Source organism: Linepithema humile, chromosome 1 (genome assembly GCF_040581485.1).
Source record: "Linepithema humile isolate Giens D197 chromosome 1, Lhum_UNIL_v1.0, whole genome shotgun sequence".
NCBI classification, from domain to species: Eukaryota; Metazoa; Arthropoda; class Insecta; order Hymenoptera; family Formicidae; genus Linepithema; species Linepithema humile.
Genome location: NC_090128.1, coordinates 12,745,666 through 12,767,671, shown reverse-complemented (window position 1 = coordinate 12,767,671; position 22,006 = coordinate 12,745,666). Strand labels below are relative to the sequence as shown.

Genomic DNA, 22,006 nt, shown 5'->3' with positions numbered 1-22,006 from the left:
CGTTCAACTATCATAATTTAAACGCACGACGTTAAAATGAAAACAAAATACGAGATTCATCGCTTCGCAAGAAATGCAAACATTTATTCGTAATTCATTTTTGAGCAAATTGATTTCTTCGTGTACCTTCGCTTCGTAGAAGTCCAGACTGGAACCGTTCGTGTCGTTTTCCTCCTCGTTGAACTCCACCTGGACGTGATGCGAGGTGTGGGAGACTCTCGAGGAGTGCGACGACGTTTGAGTGGACGAGTTCTCCGACAGGTCATCTCTGCAGCACGCCGCCGTGCACGTCCGTTGTTCTCTGCGGCCGTGCAAAAATATAATTCCTTATTCCATTTCTCTTTAGCGTTGTTATTAGAGGTTATTTTAGATGTTATTAGATAACTGGTCTTTCTCAGCGCAGCAATCAAGGGAATATTCACCTTCTGACGATGACGGAGTCCCGTCGTCGCGGCACTGGCGGCGGAAGACCGGCAGCGGTCAGACTCCGTGCGCTCTCGTAGCTCGCCTCACTGTTGCCGCTGCTGCTGCCGTTGTTACTGCCCTCCGTGTGCTCCCCTGTCGTCCTCCTAAAGTAATTCTTCGCCGAGAGCATCGCGTAGTGCAGATTGTTCTTCAGGTCGTCCGCCGCCGTCGACAAGTTTCCCGGGATTTTGGGCGTGCGTCGCATCGGCCTGGGCGCCGGCACCACCGGCGACGGAGGACTGCTCGTCGACGCCTCCGACAGCGTCTCCGGCGTCGCCAACGGCGCCATCCGCGTCGGGTCGTCCCAGCGATTTGATCTACTTGTCGATAGGAAGAGAAGAGTGAATCTCATGGCAAGAAGAATCCTTGGTCCAATGAAATTTCGTTAATGCAGATCGTTCAGAATTCTTTTTAACACGTTTCCGCAATAATGATTTGAAAGCTCTAAAAGTAAAATGTATAAGGATTTAATCAAACTTAATGTTAATTAAATTCAACTTAAAATCAGAAAATGTTAGTTTTTTTTTTCAAATATTATTTAACATGATTTTACTAAATTTTACTCAATGTAATTTCATTTAATTGTGATTAAATTCTACCTCTCTCTTCATTATTTTATCTAATTTTAGAACTAAAAAATCTGGTTATCTATTTTATAATTATTTTAAAAAAAAAAGTGGGACACTGCACACACACGAAGTTTCATTAAAATTCTCATTCTCGGTTTTCTGTTATTCCATTCGTCACGACTGTCTATGAAAAGCCAGTCTAAAGCGCGATTATAACAGACTTTCCACAAAGACAGCCGGACAACACAAACGTTCAAAAGATGTCCTGAGGATTTGTGAGACGCTCCTTTGAACTTTGCACGGTTCGGGGACACTTCCTGCGCGACGTCGCGACTTATAATAATTGCACGCCGTAGCTATTTGTGATAATTATAGTGCGACAACGACTTTGAAATGCATGATTTATGATTCGGTGAGAATTTGGAGAGCCAAGCGAGTGAAGCGAGAGTGAACGAGAGCGTGAAATGAATTGCTTCGCGTGTAAATCTGAGTGAAAAGCAGGTGCGACGGTAACTTCCTTCCATTCTTTTCTCACTCCTAAAGGCATTATTCTGTCCAATGATTGCCGATTGAACGCCTTCACTACTCAATTAACTTCTTCTTAGCTTCATTTTACTTTTCACGAAAATCTGCCTCGCGTTTAATCGAGATATATCGGCGAATACTAATTCTCATGTCCGCAATCGTGCTCCTCGAATAATCGGCTACAAGGACACGCAGCGCCGATCATTAATAAAGTTCCTCGTCATTACTTCGCTGCTATCGGTCTTCCCTTCTTCAATTCGCTGGCCCCGACGTTAATCCTTCGCGTTCCAGGACGGGCGATACGAAAAGTATCGGAAATCTTTTTCACTCGAAACAGAAATTTCATCGGAAATTACATTACATTTCTTATCCCACAATACCAGAATTTAATTTCACCGAAATACACGGATATCGACCTTATATCGATCTTCAACTTATTCAGCGGGAACCGCGAAGGATTCTAAAGGTTCATCGTCCTTACGGTTTGCCGTCCTCCAGTCTGGGCGTGTTGAGCAGCTCGCTGGCGAGGCTGACGTACTCCCAGGGAATGCCGTGGGAGTCGACGCTGAGCTCGCGGCCGGCTTGGGGTTCCGAGGGGCTCTGCAGCGACGTGAAGCTCGTCTCCAGGCAGAGTCGGTGCGGCGGCGTGCCGGCCAAGTGGTTGCTCAGACACCGGGTCGGAGTCGACGGTGATAGCAGCGCCCGCATCTCCTGCTCCTGCACCTCCAGCTCCTGGATTTCGTGGTGCTCGTGCGCCGCCTCGAACGACGCCGTCTCCGTCGACGACGCCAATCGCTGCGGCTTCGCCGGCCCCAGGGTTGTCACAACCTGACACACGCGAGCCACCACGCGGCCGCGGGTGTATAGTCGTGCCTCCGTTCATCGCAGGGTGTCGCGAAACTACAGATACAAATCCCGTTCTCGGAAGGCGATTCTTCCTCGAGAAATATCTCGTCAGGCGCGTTTAATCTTCCGCGTTGACCGTTATTCTATTTAAGTGAAAAGTTGCCTGGAGAGCGAACAAAGATCCTTTGTATACTTGCTAATTTAATTTTTTGTATCGAACATTTTTATATTTAAATGTCACTTTGTAACAGACTTCTATTTCAATGAACTTCGAAAATTAAATAAATAATAAAGATTCATTATCTAAAGTGTGAAAATTGATTCGCAAAAAAAATTTTTCATCGTTTATAACTCAAGAGAAGGAAGCTTCTTAGTAATAATATTTATACAACTTTTTTTTCTCGCAAATTCCCTTAAAGCAATCTTAGAGTTTGTACCTGTAATTTGTTGGCACCCTGCACAGATCCTCGTTGATTCTGAGCTTTCGTATATCTCGTGATATTTCACCCAACATTCTTCCCAATTTGATCTCTTAACAATAAAATAATCGATCTTCTTTATCGTTTAATGAGGAAATTTTTTTTTTTCATCTAGAGCTAAATCTTTCACACAAAAATTGTGAATTTTCCCGAAGCTTTTAAAAGCGATCTGCTGCGAGGTTTCCTGTTATGGATTCATTTCAGAAAGAGCCGATATCCGAACCGCAAATCAAACGTGAACGGCCAGTTTGCGTAATAGAATCGGGAGTAATCGAGAAATATTTAACGTGGCTAATGAAAACACGGATCTGCTGATGAGATCACAAACGCAAGCGGGTTATTTATACCCTGCCTCACCGAGTGTAAATTCACTTAATCGCGCGCTCGACATTCCTCCTTTTTTCTTCGCAAAGGAACGCAAAGTCACTTAATCCCGCCCGGCAATTCCGCGCTTTTACGCTTCGCTTTCGGAAAGCGTTACCCTAATTCTCCTGCCGTGACGATGGAATTAATCTTCTACGTCATGTCCGACGAAGTCGTTTGCAGAAAAGAGCCTTCGCGAGCCTTTCCTCCGTCAACCAATATTCAAAGTCACTATTCAACAAAGTCGCTTTTCATCTCAAGCATTAATTTCAAATTCAGAAAGATGATTTCTGTGCGAACGCGTGCGTGGATTTTTTTAGATTCTCAATTTTCTGAATCTGTAATAATACATTTTTCGTCGAAACACAATGCATCGACTGTAAGCTCCTTATAAAATCTTTCGTGCTCGAAAAGAGAACTTTTAAATTAAACTTCTACTTACATTTTTCTCTGTTCGTATATTTTATATTACTATATCATGTGTTTCTTCAATACTATTAACTCACTACTGTGTCTTTTTATTTCTACGTTTGACATATTTTTAATTGTAAATTTTTATTCAATTTAATGAAAAAATTCTCATTGAAAAATAGAGGCAAGTAGACCAAAATTATTGTTTGCAATTCTTGCTTTTCAACAATATATGTTATAATTCATGATAATCGTGAAATGAATTATGGTTGTGTGATGAAACTACTTTTCCTACACTATTTAGTCTTAAGAATATAATGATTATGTAATTCAACTATTCATTTTCCTACAACGATCGCTCTTGCACAAAAGTCTACTCGCTACTGTTGTCAATCATGAGAAATCAACACTTGCTCGATTATAATAACTGCCAGCATGCAGACCAGACGATACTCTCTCCAAAATCCACTCTAGAGCTCAACCAGGGCAATCGACTCTAGACAATGAGGACGGTATGATCAATCAGTGCGTGATGCGCATGCATTACGTGTATGTTATGTGTGCATGATGCCGTTTGATCTATATTGGCGATCAACGTTGCGCCAGGAAGTGCTTACCCCTTTGTAATGTGATCTAATCGAATCCGTTTGTGTAATAATAATCGAATTCGTCCCAAAATCCGACCTATGACTCGATTGGCGTTTTACGGGTATCCGGAAATTTTTGGTGAACGCTGACTCTAAAGCAAACTGTGATCCGCGCGACATTCATCGAATATCCAGCTTTGATTCCAATATCCGCGGAATATCACGGTTCGATTCTAACATCTGCAAATATCCCGATTTCATCGAGCAACATTCGTAAGATGTCACGCTTTGATTCCAATATTTTCTTCAAAAGATACTTACAAGATAATGATTTGTTACAATGTGAAATAACAATAATAAAAATTTATGCTGAAGAACAACGCCATATTTTTGTCTAGAAATTTATATAATTTAAACATTTTAATAAATTTATATAAATTTAAACATTTATAGATATTCATAGAGAAATTCGTTTGTAAAATCTGCAAAATCGTTTTATCGCGCAAAATCCTAGTCCGTTGTACGCGAGAAATCTACAAACAGAATATGCGTTGTTATCAAAATAATGCGAGAAAGATGAAAAGAGAGACGAAGTGTTAACACAATTTTCGCGAGACGTGTTCATCCTCGTTTATACATGGATCAAGCCCGGACATCCGAAAATTCTCGAGGATATAAGTCCGCTGGATATCTCCGGGATTATCCGCTGTACATTTCGCCGTGCTGAGTACTCTAGTCTCCGGGATCAAGTTTCCGTTTCTCAAAGTACCTTGTGTCGTGGCGCGAGAAGGGCGCGGTGGCGTAGCGAGTGTCCGGTGTACCCTGATGGTGAAGCACCACGACGTGCGGCTGGTGATCGAGGACGGGCCCCACGAGCTCGGTCGCCGCCGCCGCATCTACCACCGCGATCCCTGCTGCAGCATCGACCCCCGCGGTTGCCGTCGCCGCCGCCCCCGCTTCCGCGCAGCCCCGATCTCTGCACGCCACCACCTAATCCACACACCGCAGCCACCCTCAGCCACCCGTGATCTCATCTCGCTCGCATTCGTTTGCATGATCGAGCCTTTCGCGACAGGTACTTCCGAATTATCGGAAAAATTCTCGAAATACGAAATACTTATTCAACCTTTTCCATGAATTTCTCCGAAATTTCGAGATAAAAACGATTAAACGCCAAATTGATTAACTAACAGGCGCTTATCACGTTTGCCCGATCGCGTCGGTCTAATCAACAAATTTTGTAATTGCACTCCATCCGGAAAAGCCATCCGCTCGTTCATCGAGCCGGTGAGCGATTAGGAGAGCCTGATTAGGATCAAGTTAAACACTAAGTTCATTCTCGTTGCAGATGCGCGATAATGACGTGCATGCAAAACCGCGAGCTTGCAAACACACCAACGTTGTTGCAACGTTCGCGCAATTTAATCGTCGTTTGTAAGAACATGTTATCCAGCTTCTCGATCCTATTTCACGCTAAATTGCGAGCCGTTTGATTGCAAATTTTTATTCGACATTGAATTAAATAACTTTTAACGATTCTCCTAATAACTTGGATGATTTTTCAAGAACGCCGGAAGAGAAAGACGCGTATACAAGTCTCACCACCTTTTTGCACCATTGATACTTTCGACAATCCTGTGCACACAAGATTGCGTGCTTTGTCGATGCAACACAGAGATCTGATTTTCCTGTCGTGCCGGAATTTCAATTTGAACCCAGTTAGAACAAGCGAGTGCCTCAATTCCGAATCACGCCAGGTCTAAAATTGCAACTACCATACTCATTCCGTTTGTAGCTTATTTAACAGATAGAAATGTTCTTACGAAATGCTCCGACACATTTCACAGTGAAATACAAGGTAGTCGACTCTTTGTACGTATTTACCGCTGAAACGTACGACGAGATTAGGATTTAGTGTTGAAAGCGGATTATACAACAGATTATAGCGGAGAAGTATACGACAAAAAATATTAGCTACACACTGGTGAAAACAAGTAAGACAGAAAATGGCGAAAACAAATGTAATAATAATTGCAACGCAACTTAAACAGACATAAATAAATAAATCCAGGTAGCGTTGTGCAGCGCGAATGTAGTCAACAATAATTGCTCGATATTGCGCGATACGTGTGAAACGCTTGAAACTGCGTCGAAGTGAAAAATATCCATCATGATAATTACAATGGAACGCCGCGTTTTGTTCAGTTTTACATGTCCCAGATTTCATTTCACATTTTATTGTTAATTTGATTTTCCAAGCTTTTCGACACGCGCCGAGAATTAGGAAGCTATTAGGAAGCCTCGATGTAAATGAACAACGTCGTTTCTGTGGTGGAAAGTATTATATTGATCAAAGTAGCATACATCGCAAATTATACAGAATAACGAAGTTGTTATGGAGTCTCGTGTGCATTCACAAAACGACCAGCGCAAGACTTCCGGTCCACTTCCGTCTGGATTTATCGCAATGAGCGTCGTAGAAAAATATAATCGACTCGCATTCTCGATGCGTATTCAGCGCTAAATATGATCGTCCGAGTTTTGCTTTGCCATATTAAATCTCGCAATATATATCGCAAACCATATATAATAAATCCAAAAGTCGGAAAGCCGATTTTAGCATTAAATGCACGCCGAGAATGCGGATCTTTGTTTTTGCAGAGTAGCTTCGTACCGAGCCATCCACTTCACTATTTAATCTATGATACGATCTATATCAAGTTAATGAAATAAAAATATGTATCTTTATTTTTGTGCTTTAGACTTTAGTCGTTTTGTGTGCAATGAGTAGAAGAGAAAAAGAGAAAGAGAGGAGAAGAATGCAGATCGATCTCGTACGAAACGTAGAAGAAGAAAATACGCATTTTCGTTCAACGAACCGATAGTGGCCGACTCTTGTTTAACGTTTATCGAATTAAATTGATTGCCAAAAATATGTCAAAGTATGTCAAATATGCCGCAGAAGAGAGAAATGATTAGAGATTCTTACTATAGTTTTTATTCTAATTAATTAATTGTACGTAGCAGTTTTATGTTAATTTGTTTATTATTTGTGTACTATAATACTTGCTTAAAATAGATACGATTGAAATACTCTCTCTGGCTGTTATTTGCAGCCATCTGAAAACTAGGTAGATTGAATTTTGTTATAGACAGAAACAATTTTTCCGAATTCACTCGCAAACAAATCTACGCTCATGCTGCAATGACCAATTGGACTGTGATTGTCATTGTCTGTACCAGCTAGACCGATTTCAATCTAAAATTAGTATTTTACGTAACGATAGGGCAAACGAACGTATAATGACGTTCGCGTGCAAACAATGGCGAATTCGCGTGCCGCCGGTTGGCCACTATTCGGCTCGGAACGGATAGTTCATGCAATATATGGGCATGCACGTCAGTCCTGTTACTCTACTTAGGCGGCAATGCCAGGAGTAGCGAGTACAAGAATACTCAGCGGACGCGCGTTGTGCGAGGTAGCGATGTCGTAGCGATAAGTATCTTCGAATCGAAAGCGAACGCGAATCATCGAGTTCCAGTTGCAGTAATCGCGACAGCAAACTCAAAATCAAGACTCGAGAGTTGGAGAACATCTTTTTGGAGGAATCGAGATCGTCTTGCATTTGTTTTTCGACTTCATAATCCTGGATGTCTGAGATACGGATGTAGAAGATACGATCGAATCTTGAACAATGGCAATTGTCGTTCGTGGGAAAAAAAATCAAGACATGGCCACTTCGCGATTATTGAACCAACTCCGTAATTAACGTTCGTTCCTTAACTGAACTTTTCACATACCGTCAATCCTACGTCTAACGAATCGGATTCGCAATAACTATATGTACAGTGACGAGCAATGAAAGTTAATCACCACCTCTCTCACTTTCCAAGCCGTCTTCTCTTCTACCCATTTCTCTAAGGGCTTCTCCTATTCTCAGAAACGTATTTACACAAGCGTGGCATCTCACTGGCGTCCCTTCTTCATCTACTAATCTCCATCCAAACGTATCGTGGTAAACCCAGTGGTTAATGTTCATTGTTCGTCACTGTACAGTCACATCATTCCAAAGCATTGTAACAGCAATTTGCGATAAACGCAATTGTGAACAAGTCGTAACGAAAATAACAATCACGCTAAAATACTATTACGCTAATAAAAAATTACACTAGCGACAAACTATTCGCAACAAGTCTACAACTATGCACTACGCTAATTCTACAATTATCAAATAAATAATCAAACACAGTGACACACCTCGACGTGTTGCAATCAATCAAATAAATAAGCTCCACAGTCACTACAGTCACAATATTTCGTTTGCAAATCGCGATTTTCAATGACAGATCTTGCCAAATCTTCAATAAATTATCCTAAACCAATTTTTCCTTAGCGAAATCTTTTTCACCGGTTTTGATATTTACTTTGAAATTATTTCGCTATTTTTACGGAAAAATCGATGTCAAATCTGTCTGAGAATTCACCGTTTCATTTCAGACTGATGAGAGAATTCGTTTCCCTTCTCGTTTTTTAAATTGAAATTAAGATCGGACGTCACGAGTTTTTTTTTCCTCGCGTAATTTGTGGAAGACAAATCACCGACCGCTAACACGGCTCCGGCAGTGTCTCTTTGCACTCGTGTACCTCTACGTCGACCACAATCGACGTACAATCGTTGCCCGGGCAAACGCGCGCGCGATCGAAATCGTTAACGGCCTGATCCGCGGTCCGGATTTTGGCCGTCCGATCGCGCTGTGCCACCTCGTTGAGAACGTCGGGCCCGTCGGTGGTCTCCTCCAGAGGCTCGTAATGACCCGGCTTCACCGATGGCGTCCGGCTCAGCGGCGCCTGCGACCGTTTCACTTGCTGTCGCATCGCGTCCTGGCTTACCTTGTTCAGTGCTCGCAGCATGTTGTCCGGCATATGATCCTGTATCATCACCGGGCTGATCAGCACCTCGTCGAAGTCGCATGGGCCGGCCCACAACGCCTGGTACACCGGTTCGCGCTTGCTCAACATTTGCCTGAAATTTAACATGAAAAATCAATCTCGAGCCACATCAAAACTCGTAATCGTTTAACGTAATCTTGATTCTATCAGTATAAAAATTTTTTAGTCACATGTATTATTTGTAAATATCTACCAATTGCAGCCGTTGTATCGTGGATAAAAATTAATAAACTAATTAATTAAAAACAAATATTTTATGTATTTCTGTAACAAAAAAAATATTGCAATTAATTATCACGTTTATTGTCATAAATTTTATTGGAATCTTTATGATAAAAATCTTTAAACAAAACTTATGTCTAATCGCATTCAGCATTCAACGTTTGAATAATTATTCTACTTGAATTCTACTTTTTATACATAATTTAATTTTTTAATTCTTTCTTTTCTTTAATTTTAAATTCTTGTTCTAATAATTTTTTTCTCATTAGATGATATAAAAAAATGTGGAAAATATCTTTGTAATAAATCATGCTAATTTTCTACGAGCATGCAGCCTACTTTAGGAGGATCATAATAAAAGGATTACGAATGAAAACTGCTTTGATGGATTATGATGGATGTACTATCAAAATTTACTCAGCTATTGAAAGTTATCCAATCATTCCTCTTGGTATTGCTCGTGTGAAATATTCTGATCATGCATATGTTGTGTCTCAAAAAAGATGTATACAAGTGCATACATTTGATTTTAAAAGAAAGTGCAAACGATTTGCTCTAAATTATCACATAGATTTGCAAGAGTAAATTAAATTGAATTTTCGATTTAATTTCTTATTCTAACTTTAAGTTTATTGAAAATAAATTAACAATCGTATTCTTGTAAAATATCTATCGTGTGAAACTGATGCGTTACATTCTGATTAAAATTGAAGTATGCAATTTTGTATTATTGAGATTAAATTATTTTCAATAAAACCAACTCATACAAAAAATAAAATTCCAATGCACTGGCGTACATTTTTCTCGAGAATTCTTTAAATGAGAACAATTCTAATAAAGCAAAATTTCCAATATTAAAAAATATAGTTAGAGAAAAAAGTTAGTTAATTAATACAACATGTAGACCCAAGATACACATGCGGACGCATATCTTCAAGAAGCAACAACCCAGAGTAACCCTGAAAATGTATAAATTATCTGATAAACGTACCTCCAATGCGTCTCATATTTCTGCCTAAAAAGAAACATTCCGATTAACTTTTTGTCTTAATCAAATGGGCCTATCTCGCGTATAAAAGTATCGAACATCGTGCAATTATTCTTTTAGCGCTTCTATTGCATGTGCAGAAATAACTTTACAATAAAGAAATATTTCGAACTGCAAATATCAACAAAAATTTAATAAATAAATATAATACAATTAATTGAGATTAATATCAATTAATTCCAATTAAAATAATATTGAGATTTTTATCCATTATTATTGCCGTATACGATGGTTTATTCAATTTTAAATAAATGTACGTAAAAATCACTTCCATCGATGTAGTTTAATTAAATTTTCAAGTACAGTGATTGTTTTAAAAATGAATTACAATCCTGTTTTGGGTATAGAAATATAGAAAAAAATATGGCTTCTACTCACTCGCCCTTGTTGGGATGATGTCGCACCACGTGTATAATTCGTCCTGGTGGATATAAGGGCCGATGCAAGGTCAGGGCGATGCTGGAGTCGCTGGGTACGACGGTCTGAGCGCGCGCTCGGTCTTTATCACGTTGGTATTCGCTGATGCAACCACCGGCCTCTAGATTTGCAGCTGATGTGGGCGTCGAGCCGCAGCCACAGCACATCACCGAGCACGCAATCGTCTTCCACTGGAACAGACGCATATCTACGTCATTTGGCAAATTTATAATATCTACGCATGGTTTATCTCGTAACCGTATCTTAGAAAACAGAACGTTTATTAAAGCTTGCATGCTTTGAATAATAGTATTAAATTTATAAATTTAAATTGGGTTTTTATATCTTCCTATATAAAAATAGCTTTAAATTTTAAACTAAAAAAATAAATAAATAGATGTGCAAGGGATGATCGAAAAGTATCTGAACTGGATTTATTTATAACAGCGTTGAGTTAAGAGTGTATGGCTTCGTGGAAGAGGGAACTATTTAGAATAGGATTAAATTTCAAATCTCAAATCTTGTAGGTTTTTTTTAAATAAATCCAATCCAGACATTTTTTATCACACTTCCTATTGAAAATGCGTTTAAATTTAATTTATTTAAATTATTAATCCTCATTAAACTGATAATTTTTCGCATATTTTTTCTTACTTTTATCGCTAATTTTATCATTATTGGTAGTTTAAAACTTTTGTAAATTAAATCGAGAAAAAGTTTCGAAATATATAACCAGAAATATCTGCTTCATGACATATTTGATCTCAATTTTTCTGAAATGTTCTTCAATTGAATTAATTTGCGAAATAACTGCTGAACCATTAAACCAGACATGTGAGAAATGCTGATCTAGCCTGAAAATAGCTTTTTAGCACCTTGGGATCGACGCTCCTCTTTATGGCGTTGATGAGATCCGCCCTCAGACTCTCCATCTGCCGGAGTCCAATGCGCGGTACAACATCCTTGCCCACTACGACGGAGGTGATGAATTCCTGCGTATACTGCTGAGCGGGCATGCTCAGCAGTCCGCCGGGTGGCCCGAACGAGAAGCACATCAGGTCCGGATAATCCTGCTTTAGCAAGATCGCGAGAATTGCCGCCGTACCGGCGCCCAACGAGTGCCCCACCAGCGTAAGTCCGAATTGATGTGTGCCCCTCGAGTGATCCTGCGGCATAATTTTTGATCATTTTCATTGTATAGATTTTTTTATACCAACACGAAACTCCAGGAAAGCCTAATCACAAAACTAATTTAATGTAAATGTTTAGTTTTCAAAGATTAAATTTTACACGATACGTCATAAATATTCATAGATAATACAAATATTCGACACGATCAATTTGTAACTTTTCAATTATGTATATCATTATTTAAATTCGATTTATTTCATTATTTTGATTAAACAAATATTTAACTTTGTCTTATATCCTCAATAGAAAATTCCATTGCGGCAAAACGGATTCAGCACAGCACGCACGGATGACGGTATTGTCTATTCATACATACATAAGCTTTATGTATCGCACGGAACGGCGAGCTGAAAAATTTAACTGCTCCGAAACGAAATACACTCAACGACACGTTGGCGGGTTGAATCCACGATGAAAAGGTTAGTAGCGCATATTTCGTTACGATCGAAAGTGTGCGGATGACCTGGATGGTGGAGATTTTTTTTCACAATGCATATTCAAAAGGGATTCACGAGAGATTTTTTATCGCGCAGAGAAGAGGCGACTATTAAATGCCGAGGTAAATACAATGCAAAATTTTGTACTATAAATTAAAGATAAAAACTTTGTGTAAAATTATGAGCATCGTATGACGCTTGTTGCGGGGCCTGCATTGTTTCATTATCGGCTATTATGCGAACGCCGGCGAAGCGCGGCATAATAATTACTTCGAGACTATCGCCTATATTTCGATAACAGGCGACGAGGCGCGGCTCATTTGCACACGATATGCCCACCTTGGCGCGAGCACGCGCGATGATATCCTCCTCCTGTAGCTTCTTGCGTATGTATTCGGCAGCTTGCACCATTCCCTTGTGCCCGAACCAGTCCTCCCTCGGCGGTGACAAAGGCAGCACTTCGCCCTCGGCGTTCAGGTCCGTTAATACATCCTTCATGCTTATCGTCCCTCGTATACTAACTACAATCTGCATGTGAAAGAAACATATAGTTATCGGAACGCAGAAAAAAAAAGATACATCTCGGATGAATTTAATAACAATTTGAAAGAAAAGTGTAAAAATCCTAAAGTGATAAATTAATAATAAATCTGTAGAAAAATATAGATTCACAGATGACAAATCAGCAAGGAAGAGATACAGATAAGCCAATAATACAAATGTTGGAAATTATAAAAAAAAGTTCGTTAATTAACTCTTCTGTTATTCGGAGAGAAAGAGAGAGATAGATAAGATTATCTCAATTAATAAAGCTGATTCCGCAAAGTGGTCTTTATCAAAACTGATTTTATCACAAATTCATCCGTTCGTCGATGGAATAAACTTTGCCTCTCTCTTTAAAGAGGCTAATGCAGTTTCGCGACGACGTCGGCGACGTGGCGATTAACGAATGATACAGCCGAGATAAGCCGCGTCGGCGTCGGCGACACGAACCTTTTTCTTCGTGTAATCAAGCGCGACGAAGAACGGCGTCTCGCCGACGTCAACGTGGAAGGTCGCGTACACGACCTCGATCTCCCCCAGATCGAGCATTCTGCTCAGCGCAGCGTAGTTGCATCGGCAGCAATTGTCCTCGATGATCGTCGCCTCGTCCTCGTGGCGGGCGCCGCACGGGAAACAGCAGCAGCAGCATTGCAATCTGCGGGAAGGTAAACAAGGTAAACGAGAACAATGCACCCGACATGTTTACGGTGCCGCGGACAAAGTATCGTGGAGAAACTCCGAGGCGTTGTATACACGTGAAAACACCGATATAGAAAATACATATAATGAACAATATGCAGTACTTTGGATTAATAGCTTTCTGGTTGAGTCATTTTCATTTTGTTCCACGAAGTTACTATGAAGTACTATTACGCTTCGCGGCCGTTTATTCCTCAAAGTAGTGTTGACTCGCGATTCTAACATCTCGTGCAACTCTTCGCACCGTATTTCCTTGTCCAAGTTTTCCCCGCGATATTCCATAGCGAAGTTTTCTTATATGCTGCGTCGCAATAAAGCCGAGGTGTGCAATAAATTCGCGTATACAAGATAAATTTTATTATATATAAAAAAAATAAAAGATTTATCTCTCACGTTCAATCAGAAAATAACAAAAAATACATTTTTTTAATTCTAAATTCACAAAATATTTCAAATATAATACGAGCTTTATTTGAGATCGTGTAAAATATTTGTAAACAACAAATCACGTCTTGCGAATAAGATTCTGCAAATTTTATTCTGAACTTTTTTACTTATTCAGAATAAGATTTATATAAGCACGCAATATGTTAGTAATATAATAAACACATTTTAACTTACTATTATTATAATTAATCATTTATCGCTTCAGAATTGAGGAGAGTCCCGCCGAAGCGCGCGGTCAAATAAAGGTTATTGCAGCTCTAATTAGAATGCATATTACACGATAATATCGTAAGCGTCCGGAGAGATTACCTGGTGCACAAGTGGCAGAGCTCGGTGGAGGGGCCGACCAGGAACATGGGCCAGCCGTAGGCGGCGAGGGCAAAGTGCATGTAATGAATGGCCAGCTGAAAGTGACCCAGATCACCGTCTTCGGTCAGAGAGAGGAACTTGGTGCGTGGGGTGACCGGCACCCCCGACAGGAACTCGTACGTATCGTTCTTGCGCTGCTTCACGATTAGCTCGCGCTCAATTTTCTGGAATTTCCTCAGCAGCACCAAACCGGCCACCACATCCGACGGCACTACGTCCAGGTCGCGGAAGAAGTCGCTCAGCAGCCGGGCGATGTCGGCGAACGAGTTCTACAAGCAGCACAAGTGGTTTTCCATTCTCTCCCGGAACAAGGATATTCCTCGTTAAAAACCGAAGTAATCTCTTTCACCGCCCAAATTCAATTTAACGCTAACGGTCTTCCACAGTTTACGAAATTTTAAGATTAAATGTCTTGGTTACTCGCTTCCTTTCATTAAATTATTAGTAATTCAATGAATAATTTTATTTCTCTCTCTCTTTAAAAATCATTATATCGAGACTTTTGAAAGATTTATCTTCAGATTTTAAATGCTTCGTGCACAATAGATTTTATTTTGAAATCAATTCGTATTTTGCAATGTAAAGAATTCTATTCCTTCAAATTCTTCCTTAATATTTTTTCTACGCCACTCACTCGATTACGATCGGAGTTGCCCATGCAGCAGAACAGCAGTCTGCATCTGTTGTCCCAACTGTCCTGATAGGCACGTATGACTTTTCTGCAATAAAGGAGGAAGATTTGAAGTCGCGTGTTTCGAAACATATAATGTTCGTCCAGGCGTCAACGCATAAATCCGCGCGGCCATAAAAACCGCACAGCGAAACGAAATTTCACGACGGAACATAAAACGAGCCGAACGACGCGATTGTCGCAGTGGAAAAACCGCGGCACTGGTCGGACACATTTAGAAACGGGAGTGCACCGCTATTTTCCGCGACGCGATCTCGCTGTTTCAGATTTTACCCGCTATCTCGGCTTTCATTTATAATAAAGCCGAACATTCGAGATTGAATTGACGTTCGTTTATGATTTTTATCGAAGAAAAGATACTTGTTATCGGAGAAAAATTTAGAAGAAAGAGGATAGAAGTCTGAGACATCAAACTGCAACTTCCGTCTTCGGAAAAGATATAAAAATGTAACACAATGTTCTATACAATTCGCATTTACAATTACAATGCGTATAAAGATAGAAAACAAAATCAGATTTTCATGAAAGAAATATTTTCGTAAATCAAAAGAAAGACTATTTTATATATATTTAATCCGCGGTGGACAACAAGTACAAAACGCAATGCGAAAAATCGTTGCGGGACACCTTACCGTTGTCGCCAATTTCGATTTCTGCTGCCGCTGCGTTTGTAATGCAGTCTGGCCCCCCTCGACTCCGCCTCCCGCATACTGCGCTGATACTTCTTCATTTTCACCCAGGACCTGCCGGCGGCGTCGTACGTGCACCAAATGGTCACCATCATCAACGCCAACAGGCACCAGTTCGATATCACCAAACCTGTCCAGCGCAATACAGATCGTTTTCGCATTTTCGCGACGTTGATTTACAGCCGTATATTAAATTTCGCTTGCGGATAAAATTTTACAAAATTGAAAATAACGTACAACATTTTTATACGACGACGAGAAATTGAATATATATGTTTTCTGTCAAACGTAATTGCTATTAATACATTAGAAACATTTTCAAGCATTTTGTGTGCACATTTATATTTTTATCTATTATTGTAGACTAGTAGTTATATTTTATAAATGCAACTCCAACTTTTTTTATTAAAAATTACGAAATTTATTTCTATTAGCAAAAGTATCCTGGACGGTCGGCTTTAGTTTCATTTTCAATGATTTACCTGAAATATCGGTCTACAGACGGTTGACTATAAATTTTTAAGTAGAACGGAGAGAGCCTCTCGAATATGGAACTTACCTAACATAACATCTTTAGCTTGGTCCACTGGACAGGTTTGATAATAACGCGCTAACCAAGTAACACCTGCACACAGCCATCCAATTTCCACCAGTACCATAACTGGAAGCAAACCCGCAAAAGCCCAAGTCATAATCTTTTTCTCCGCTTCATTTCCAGCTCGACAACTCGTGCAAAATGACATTTAATTGGTCAGCATGCTGATATTTTTTTTTTAAATACACAATAAGTCGGAAAATAAGAATTGTAGAAATATCTCGAGCAATTTTTATATCTTTCCGTTATATCTCTCGATATAACTGCGTACTTTCGAGCCGATAACTATGCCGTTTGAGCTTATGCAAGCTTTCTCGCAATAACGAGGAAGCACGCGCATATCACGCTGACTGACGTAACTCCGCGCCGGATGAAGATTGAAACGATCAATGCTTTCTTTGAGGCGCAGAACGGAGCTCACAAAAGCGCGTATCCGCACTATCTGTCGAAGCGGAAACACACGGCCGATGGGGGCGGCGGGCGCGTTTCCGCAACGGAACAAACACGGTTGACCCAGTTGCGACAGTAACCGCGACGATGAGTTCGAGACTTCGAGCGAGTCACCACAAAGGATTAACAAATGGATTCGAGGTGTCTAACATTCTTCACCATCGTCGCATCAAATTTTAATGAGACTCTTCGGTGAAGTCAAAGTTGGCTCTTATTCGACGGAGCGAACTTATCTAACTAGAACTCGTTGTCAGTCATTATCGTCGGATAATACGCATTTTGACAGCAAAAATTTGTCCATGCAAAATCCAAAATTAAATATTATAAGATAATATTTTATTTCAAATAATCTGAACGAAAAATTTAGCGTAAATCACTAATGACGCACGCGGAACGTTAAGTTCTCTTTAAAGCTTTGTGTGTGTGTTGTGCGTGATAAGAAAAATTTAAATTTCTTGAATATTTTCTCATAAAAAGTAAATGTTGCGACGCGTAACGGTGTTTCTCCTTTAATTCGATCTAAATATCCGCGAAGCACCGCGAGAAGGAATCCGACTCTGTTGTGGAATGCGGAAAAATAATTGGTCAGTAAATCGAATTTCCCCAAATGCTTAATATCACCTCGTTCTATTTACATCAGCCGACGTTAAACCATAATTGAATTGCGAATTCATTTCGCGCGAACTCTGCAATTTAACGATATTGCCTGATGAAAAATGAATCACGAGGTCGGATTGGGAGTGCTCAAATAAAGACGAGAGCATTTTAATATGTATATGTAAGATGAATTAAATATCGTCTCAAGAATGAAATGCAAAAAAAGTGAAATCCGCAGTAGATATAAAAATTTGAGCAAAAAAATAAAAAAGACTAGTGGTGAAAAATTACAAAATATTGTCGATAAATAACCGTACGAGAATGTACACATTGTTATATGACGTCGCGCAACACGATAAATATTATGATTGTCATCGAACCATTTCGTCAATACCATTTTCATGCTGACATTTACTCGTATTGACCTACAGAAGTTTAATAATACTTTCGATGAGCAATGTTTACGTATCTGAATTTACGACTGATCGTAAAAGATTTCAAAAATCACGAGCATGAAACACAGCAAACATTTCTAAAATATTTTAACTTTTTATAAATCAATGAAACAAATTTTTTCATTGAAAGAAGGAAATAAAAATGGAAAAAAATTTCTTTTATTTTCTCACATAAATTCGTAAAGGAATTTTTCTCATTCAAATGTTTTTTATCTACATTAAAATTAATTATAGAAAAAAAAAAAATATGAAATAAATTGTAATAGAAGTGACAAGCGTATCAAATAAATAAATGATACATTTTTTACATTTCATTCCCTTGAATAATAAATTCATAAAATAATCACGAAAAATGTATGTATTCTAAAGTCAAATGCATCATACGCGTGATTATTTAAAGTAGTTTAGGTAAATAACTTAATTATTTCTAATATTGGGGGGCTAACTTCACTCATATAAATGCATCGCTTCTGTAACACGAATTTTTTTATTTCGGTTTCAATTGAAAAAAAAAACGAGATAAGAAACTGTGGATAAATAAGCATGTCGAATAAAGTACTCACACAGCCGGATGTAGAGAAAGTACTGCATCGACGCCCTCGCCGTAGTGTCCAGGATGCTGCCCCGCGTCGCCAGGAAGCAGATGTAGAACTCCACCAGTATACAGACCACGAAGAGGACCTCATATCCGATCATGTATTCCCACAGGAGAAAGATGCATGGTACGCTACGATCCCACTCGAGGATCCCCAGTAGAACGCCCAGCACCGTGAGCCTGTAAACCCGTAAAGAAACATCTCTTTAAGGTGAACGTCAGATAACACCTAAACCTAGTTTCCGACGATAAACGGCGCGTTTTTGAAATTATATATCGGTGGTTTTACGCGCGACGTTCTTATATATACATTTCCAGTTTATGTACATACGTATATCCAAGGCATCAATCATTGTGTAACATTTATTGTTTTTATCTCATTGAAAATTTTATTAGCATTTTATTAACATTCCATTAGAATTTCGTGAAAAAAGCAAACGCAAAGATAGAATAAAATGTGACCTTATGTAATTAATATTTTGTACTATCTAGATATTCGTTTTTTTTGTGCAGAAATTACTAATTGTTACGTAACTTCCCGCGCATCGATATCTATTATATAATAGGATATCGAGTTCGCCGTTTTCAATTTTCAATTACACATCATCGGTGATAGATGAATACACAAAGGCGGAACCTTTCCGCTGACGTTGGCGGAAACTTGCACGTTCGAACTTTGCGAACCGCGGCCTTTTGTCATACACATGGTGTATAGATCACGCTGTGATACACGCTGGATAGAAATGTGCGGGGACTACTTTTGGTTGGAAACCGTGCGATAGATGCAACCGCATCGAACTGCATCGGAGAGCTTTCAAGCGGTTCGATCAACCGGAAGCTCCCTTTAACAAACACCGGACAAATGATCTTCGATTCGCGGCGTTTTTCGACGAGTGTCAAAGCCGCAAAGAAAATTAATTTCGGCATCAGCGTTCTAAAAAAATATATATATCGGCCCGCAGATATTAATAAAGTAAATTTATCTTGATACGTTAATATCGAGAAATGGAAACTCTGAAAATATGAGATATACGAACTATATGAAACGCGATTCTCTCTTTATTATCGAAAATACAGCAGTTATTTTCTCTTAATTAATTTTTTATTTCGAAAAATCGGAGAAAATTAAATTTCATAAAGCGCAGTGTAAATAACAAAAAATTTTATGCAAGTGGGTGCTCATAATACAACAATAATATGAAATATCATTGGTGTCGAGCTAAGCAATATCGATGTAAAATTCCGCGAATCCCATCCATATATCCTATCGGTCTTTCTTTTTTAGAGTGCCAAGGATATGTCTGCCGATGATGGCGATCCTTTCACATGCTGAACGATGAGGCCACCGTGCACAATACCCCATCATATTCCGTGTCGTTTCGCGCTATGCGGCACTACTATGCGGCATGACGCCCGGTCGGCGAACAAGTCCCGAACACGTCCCGGACGGAATGTCTGCCGGTCGTCTCGTTGACATGACACGTATCACCCGAGAGAGAGAGAGAGATATGGATTCTATGCGACATATGAAATATTTCTCTAGAGATCGCTCAGGCTGCCGGAACTGATTGCATTTTGCGCGTAACGATCACATGATAATAATAATGTCATAGCACGCAGAAACAATCGATCTGGCAAATATTGTCTTGGGACGCTTAAATATTAGAGATTGTGGTTTATGTATCTGCTATAATATTCAACTACCAATATGTTCCGCATTGTGAGATGAAAACGCGACCGCAATTCAATGTTTCAAAGAATTTAATCGGAAAATACCTCATGAAAAATTATGAAAAGCATTTTAATGCATATAAATATATATAGAGAAAAAGTTTCTCTATTATGTAACATATCTTCGAATCGTACAAAACTTTACACCAAGTGAAAATATAAATATATTTAAATAATTGCATAAAAGAATATCTGTTTATGCAAGCACGGCCATGCTGAAAAGTGTGGCACGAGGTGGTGGATCGACTACAACATGACGCAAAGAAATCCAAGGGGGTGCGAGAGAGAGAAAGATAGGGGGGGGAAGGAAAAAGAGAGTAAGAGAAAGAGACCGACGAAGAAGGGAGCTGCAAGGGGAAGGAACGTTACGAGGGAGATAGCAGAGAGGAGACGAAGGGTCGTCAGAGCCTTGGATGCTGCATGGTTTCGTATCGATTTACCTTGTAGCCGGCTTTCCCGCCGTTTTCATCGCGGGCCGCCTTGCCTAGAGACGAGAGCTCAAGGAAAAGCGAAAGAGCCAATTTCCACTCTTTGCGATCTTATATCAGCGGCGAATCAAAGGTATTACTTCTCTCGATACATTAAACATCACGTGCGCACACAGCTTTCTTTTAATATTGCAAAAGTCTAACGTAATTCCTAATTGGAGAAAAAACATTTTGCACAGCTGAAGCACCCTTTTCCTCCTATTCGTGCTAAAAATAGCTAATCCGTTAAAAGTAAAGCACAGAATGTGCGAACAAATATTAAGAAAAGACAGAAACATTTAATACAGTAACAATCGAGATAAAGATAAATATAAAAATGCAAATGCAAATAAAAATTTCTTATATAATTTTCTTTTTTTATACTTTTAAGAGAATCGTCACAAAAAATATTTTAATTTAAGACGTTCCAAATTAATTACTTGAGGAAAGTTGTTCGGAGTTTACGAAGAATTCTTCCACTTGGGAGATACATAAATTTAATCTAATAAAAGAGTGTCCAATGTGTGTACAATGCCGCGACAAAAAATTTTTTTTATAAATATTCAAGCAGAAATGCAGGCAGAAATAAAGTCAACAAGGATCCTGTGTACAGGATGGTTTCGAATTTATGTGGGAGAATCTTTTATATCTTTTATATCGTTCGACATAAACTTCGTTCGATCCGTGAACGACGACGTGAGCGAAATTGCGGCAATCAAGAACTTTGCGTTTTGTCGACGATTTGTATTCCAATAACTTTCCTCGACATTTACATCGCGGTCTTTGCTCGTTCCGCCCTGTGGTCTCATCTCGCTTCGCACCCTTCAAACTTCGAGAATTGCCAATTTACGCAACTAACGAAGGTCGATTACCCCAAGTGCGCGACTGACACAAAAAAGATGTTTATATCAGTGCTTTTGAAACAGTTCCCTTTTGGATTTAAGATAACTTTCATAATTTGTTTCTGCTCATTTATCATATAAATATTCCAAATAATATATCTCTTCCTATATTATCGAGAATTTTGTTTCTCAAGAAACAATAATTATAAAAATAAAAAATTAAATAGATTTTTTTTTATTGTTATCTCTTCATTGACTAAATATTGTGATTTTTTTGATTGTATTTTAAAAATAAAAGATTTTTTAATATAATTTTATATAATAT

The 22,006-nt window shown here is 39.2% G+C and overlaps 1 protein-coding gene and 1 long non-coding RNA gene across 9 annotated transcripts in view; one reads left to right on the top strand and one right to left on the bottom strand.

Moving 5' to 3' along the window:
* Positions 1–22,006, bottom strand: part of inaE (inactivation no afterpotential E) — a 53,657-nt gene that overhangs the window by 1,851 nt on the left and 29,800 nt on the right. For 3 of the 6 annotated variants that reach the window (XM_012361607.2, XM_067348424.1, XM_012361608.2), the window contains 14 exons: positions 18,610–18,821; positions 16,509–16,610; positions 15,893–16,079; positions 15,204–15,288; positions 14,510–14,838; positions 13,505–13,709; positions 12,851–13,039; positions 11,759–12,049; positions 10,845–11,074; positions 10,410–10,433; positions 9,137–9,269; positions 2,041–2,387; positions 423–782; positions 127–301 (listed from right to left, as the gene is read on the bottom strand). In XM_012361607.2, coding sequence (XP_012217030.1) covers positions 127–301; positions 423–782; positions 2,041–2,387; positions 9,137–9,269; positions 10,410–10,433; positions 10,845–11,074; positions 11,759–12,049; positions 12,851–13,039; positions 13,505–13,709; positions 14,510–14,838; positions 15,204–15,288; positions 15,893–16,079; positions 16,509–16,610; positions 18,610–18,821 — 2,869 coding nt within the window. Of the gene's footprint in view, positions 1–126; positions 302–422; positions 786–2,040; positions 2,388–5,014; positions 5,236–9,136; positions 9,270–10,409; positions 10,434–10,844; positions 11,075–11,758; positions 12,050–12,850; positions 13,040–13,504; positions 13,710–14,509; positions 14,839–15,203; positions 15,289–15,892; positions 16,080–16,508; positions 16,611–18,609; positions 18,822–22,006 lie in introns of all 6 variants that reach the window. The other 3 variants (XM_067348426.1, XM_067348427.1, XM_067348425.1) reach the window with 3 other exon arrangements.
* LOC136997526 (uncharacterized) lies at positions 12,338–15,133 on the top strand. 3 transcript variants are annotated; one of them, XR_010888247.1, is made up of 2 exons: positions 12,338–12,493; positions 14,406–15,133. It is a non-coding gene; the product is annotated as an uncharacterized lncRNA (long non-coding RNA). The 3 variants fall into 3 exon arrangements; XR_010888246.1 differs by lacking the exon at positions 12,338–12,493 and adding an exon at positions 13,587–13,728; XR_010888248.1 differs by lacking the exon at positions 12,338–12,493 and adding an exon at positions 13,984–14,075.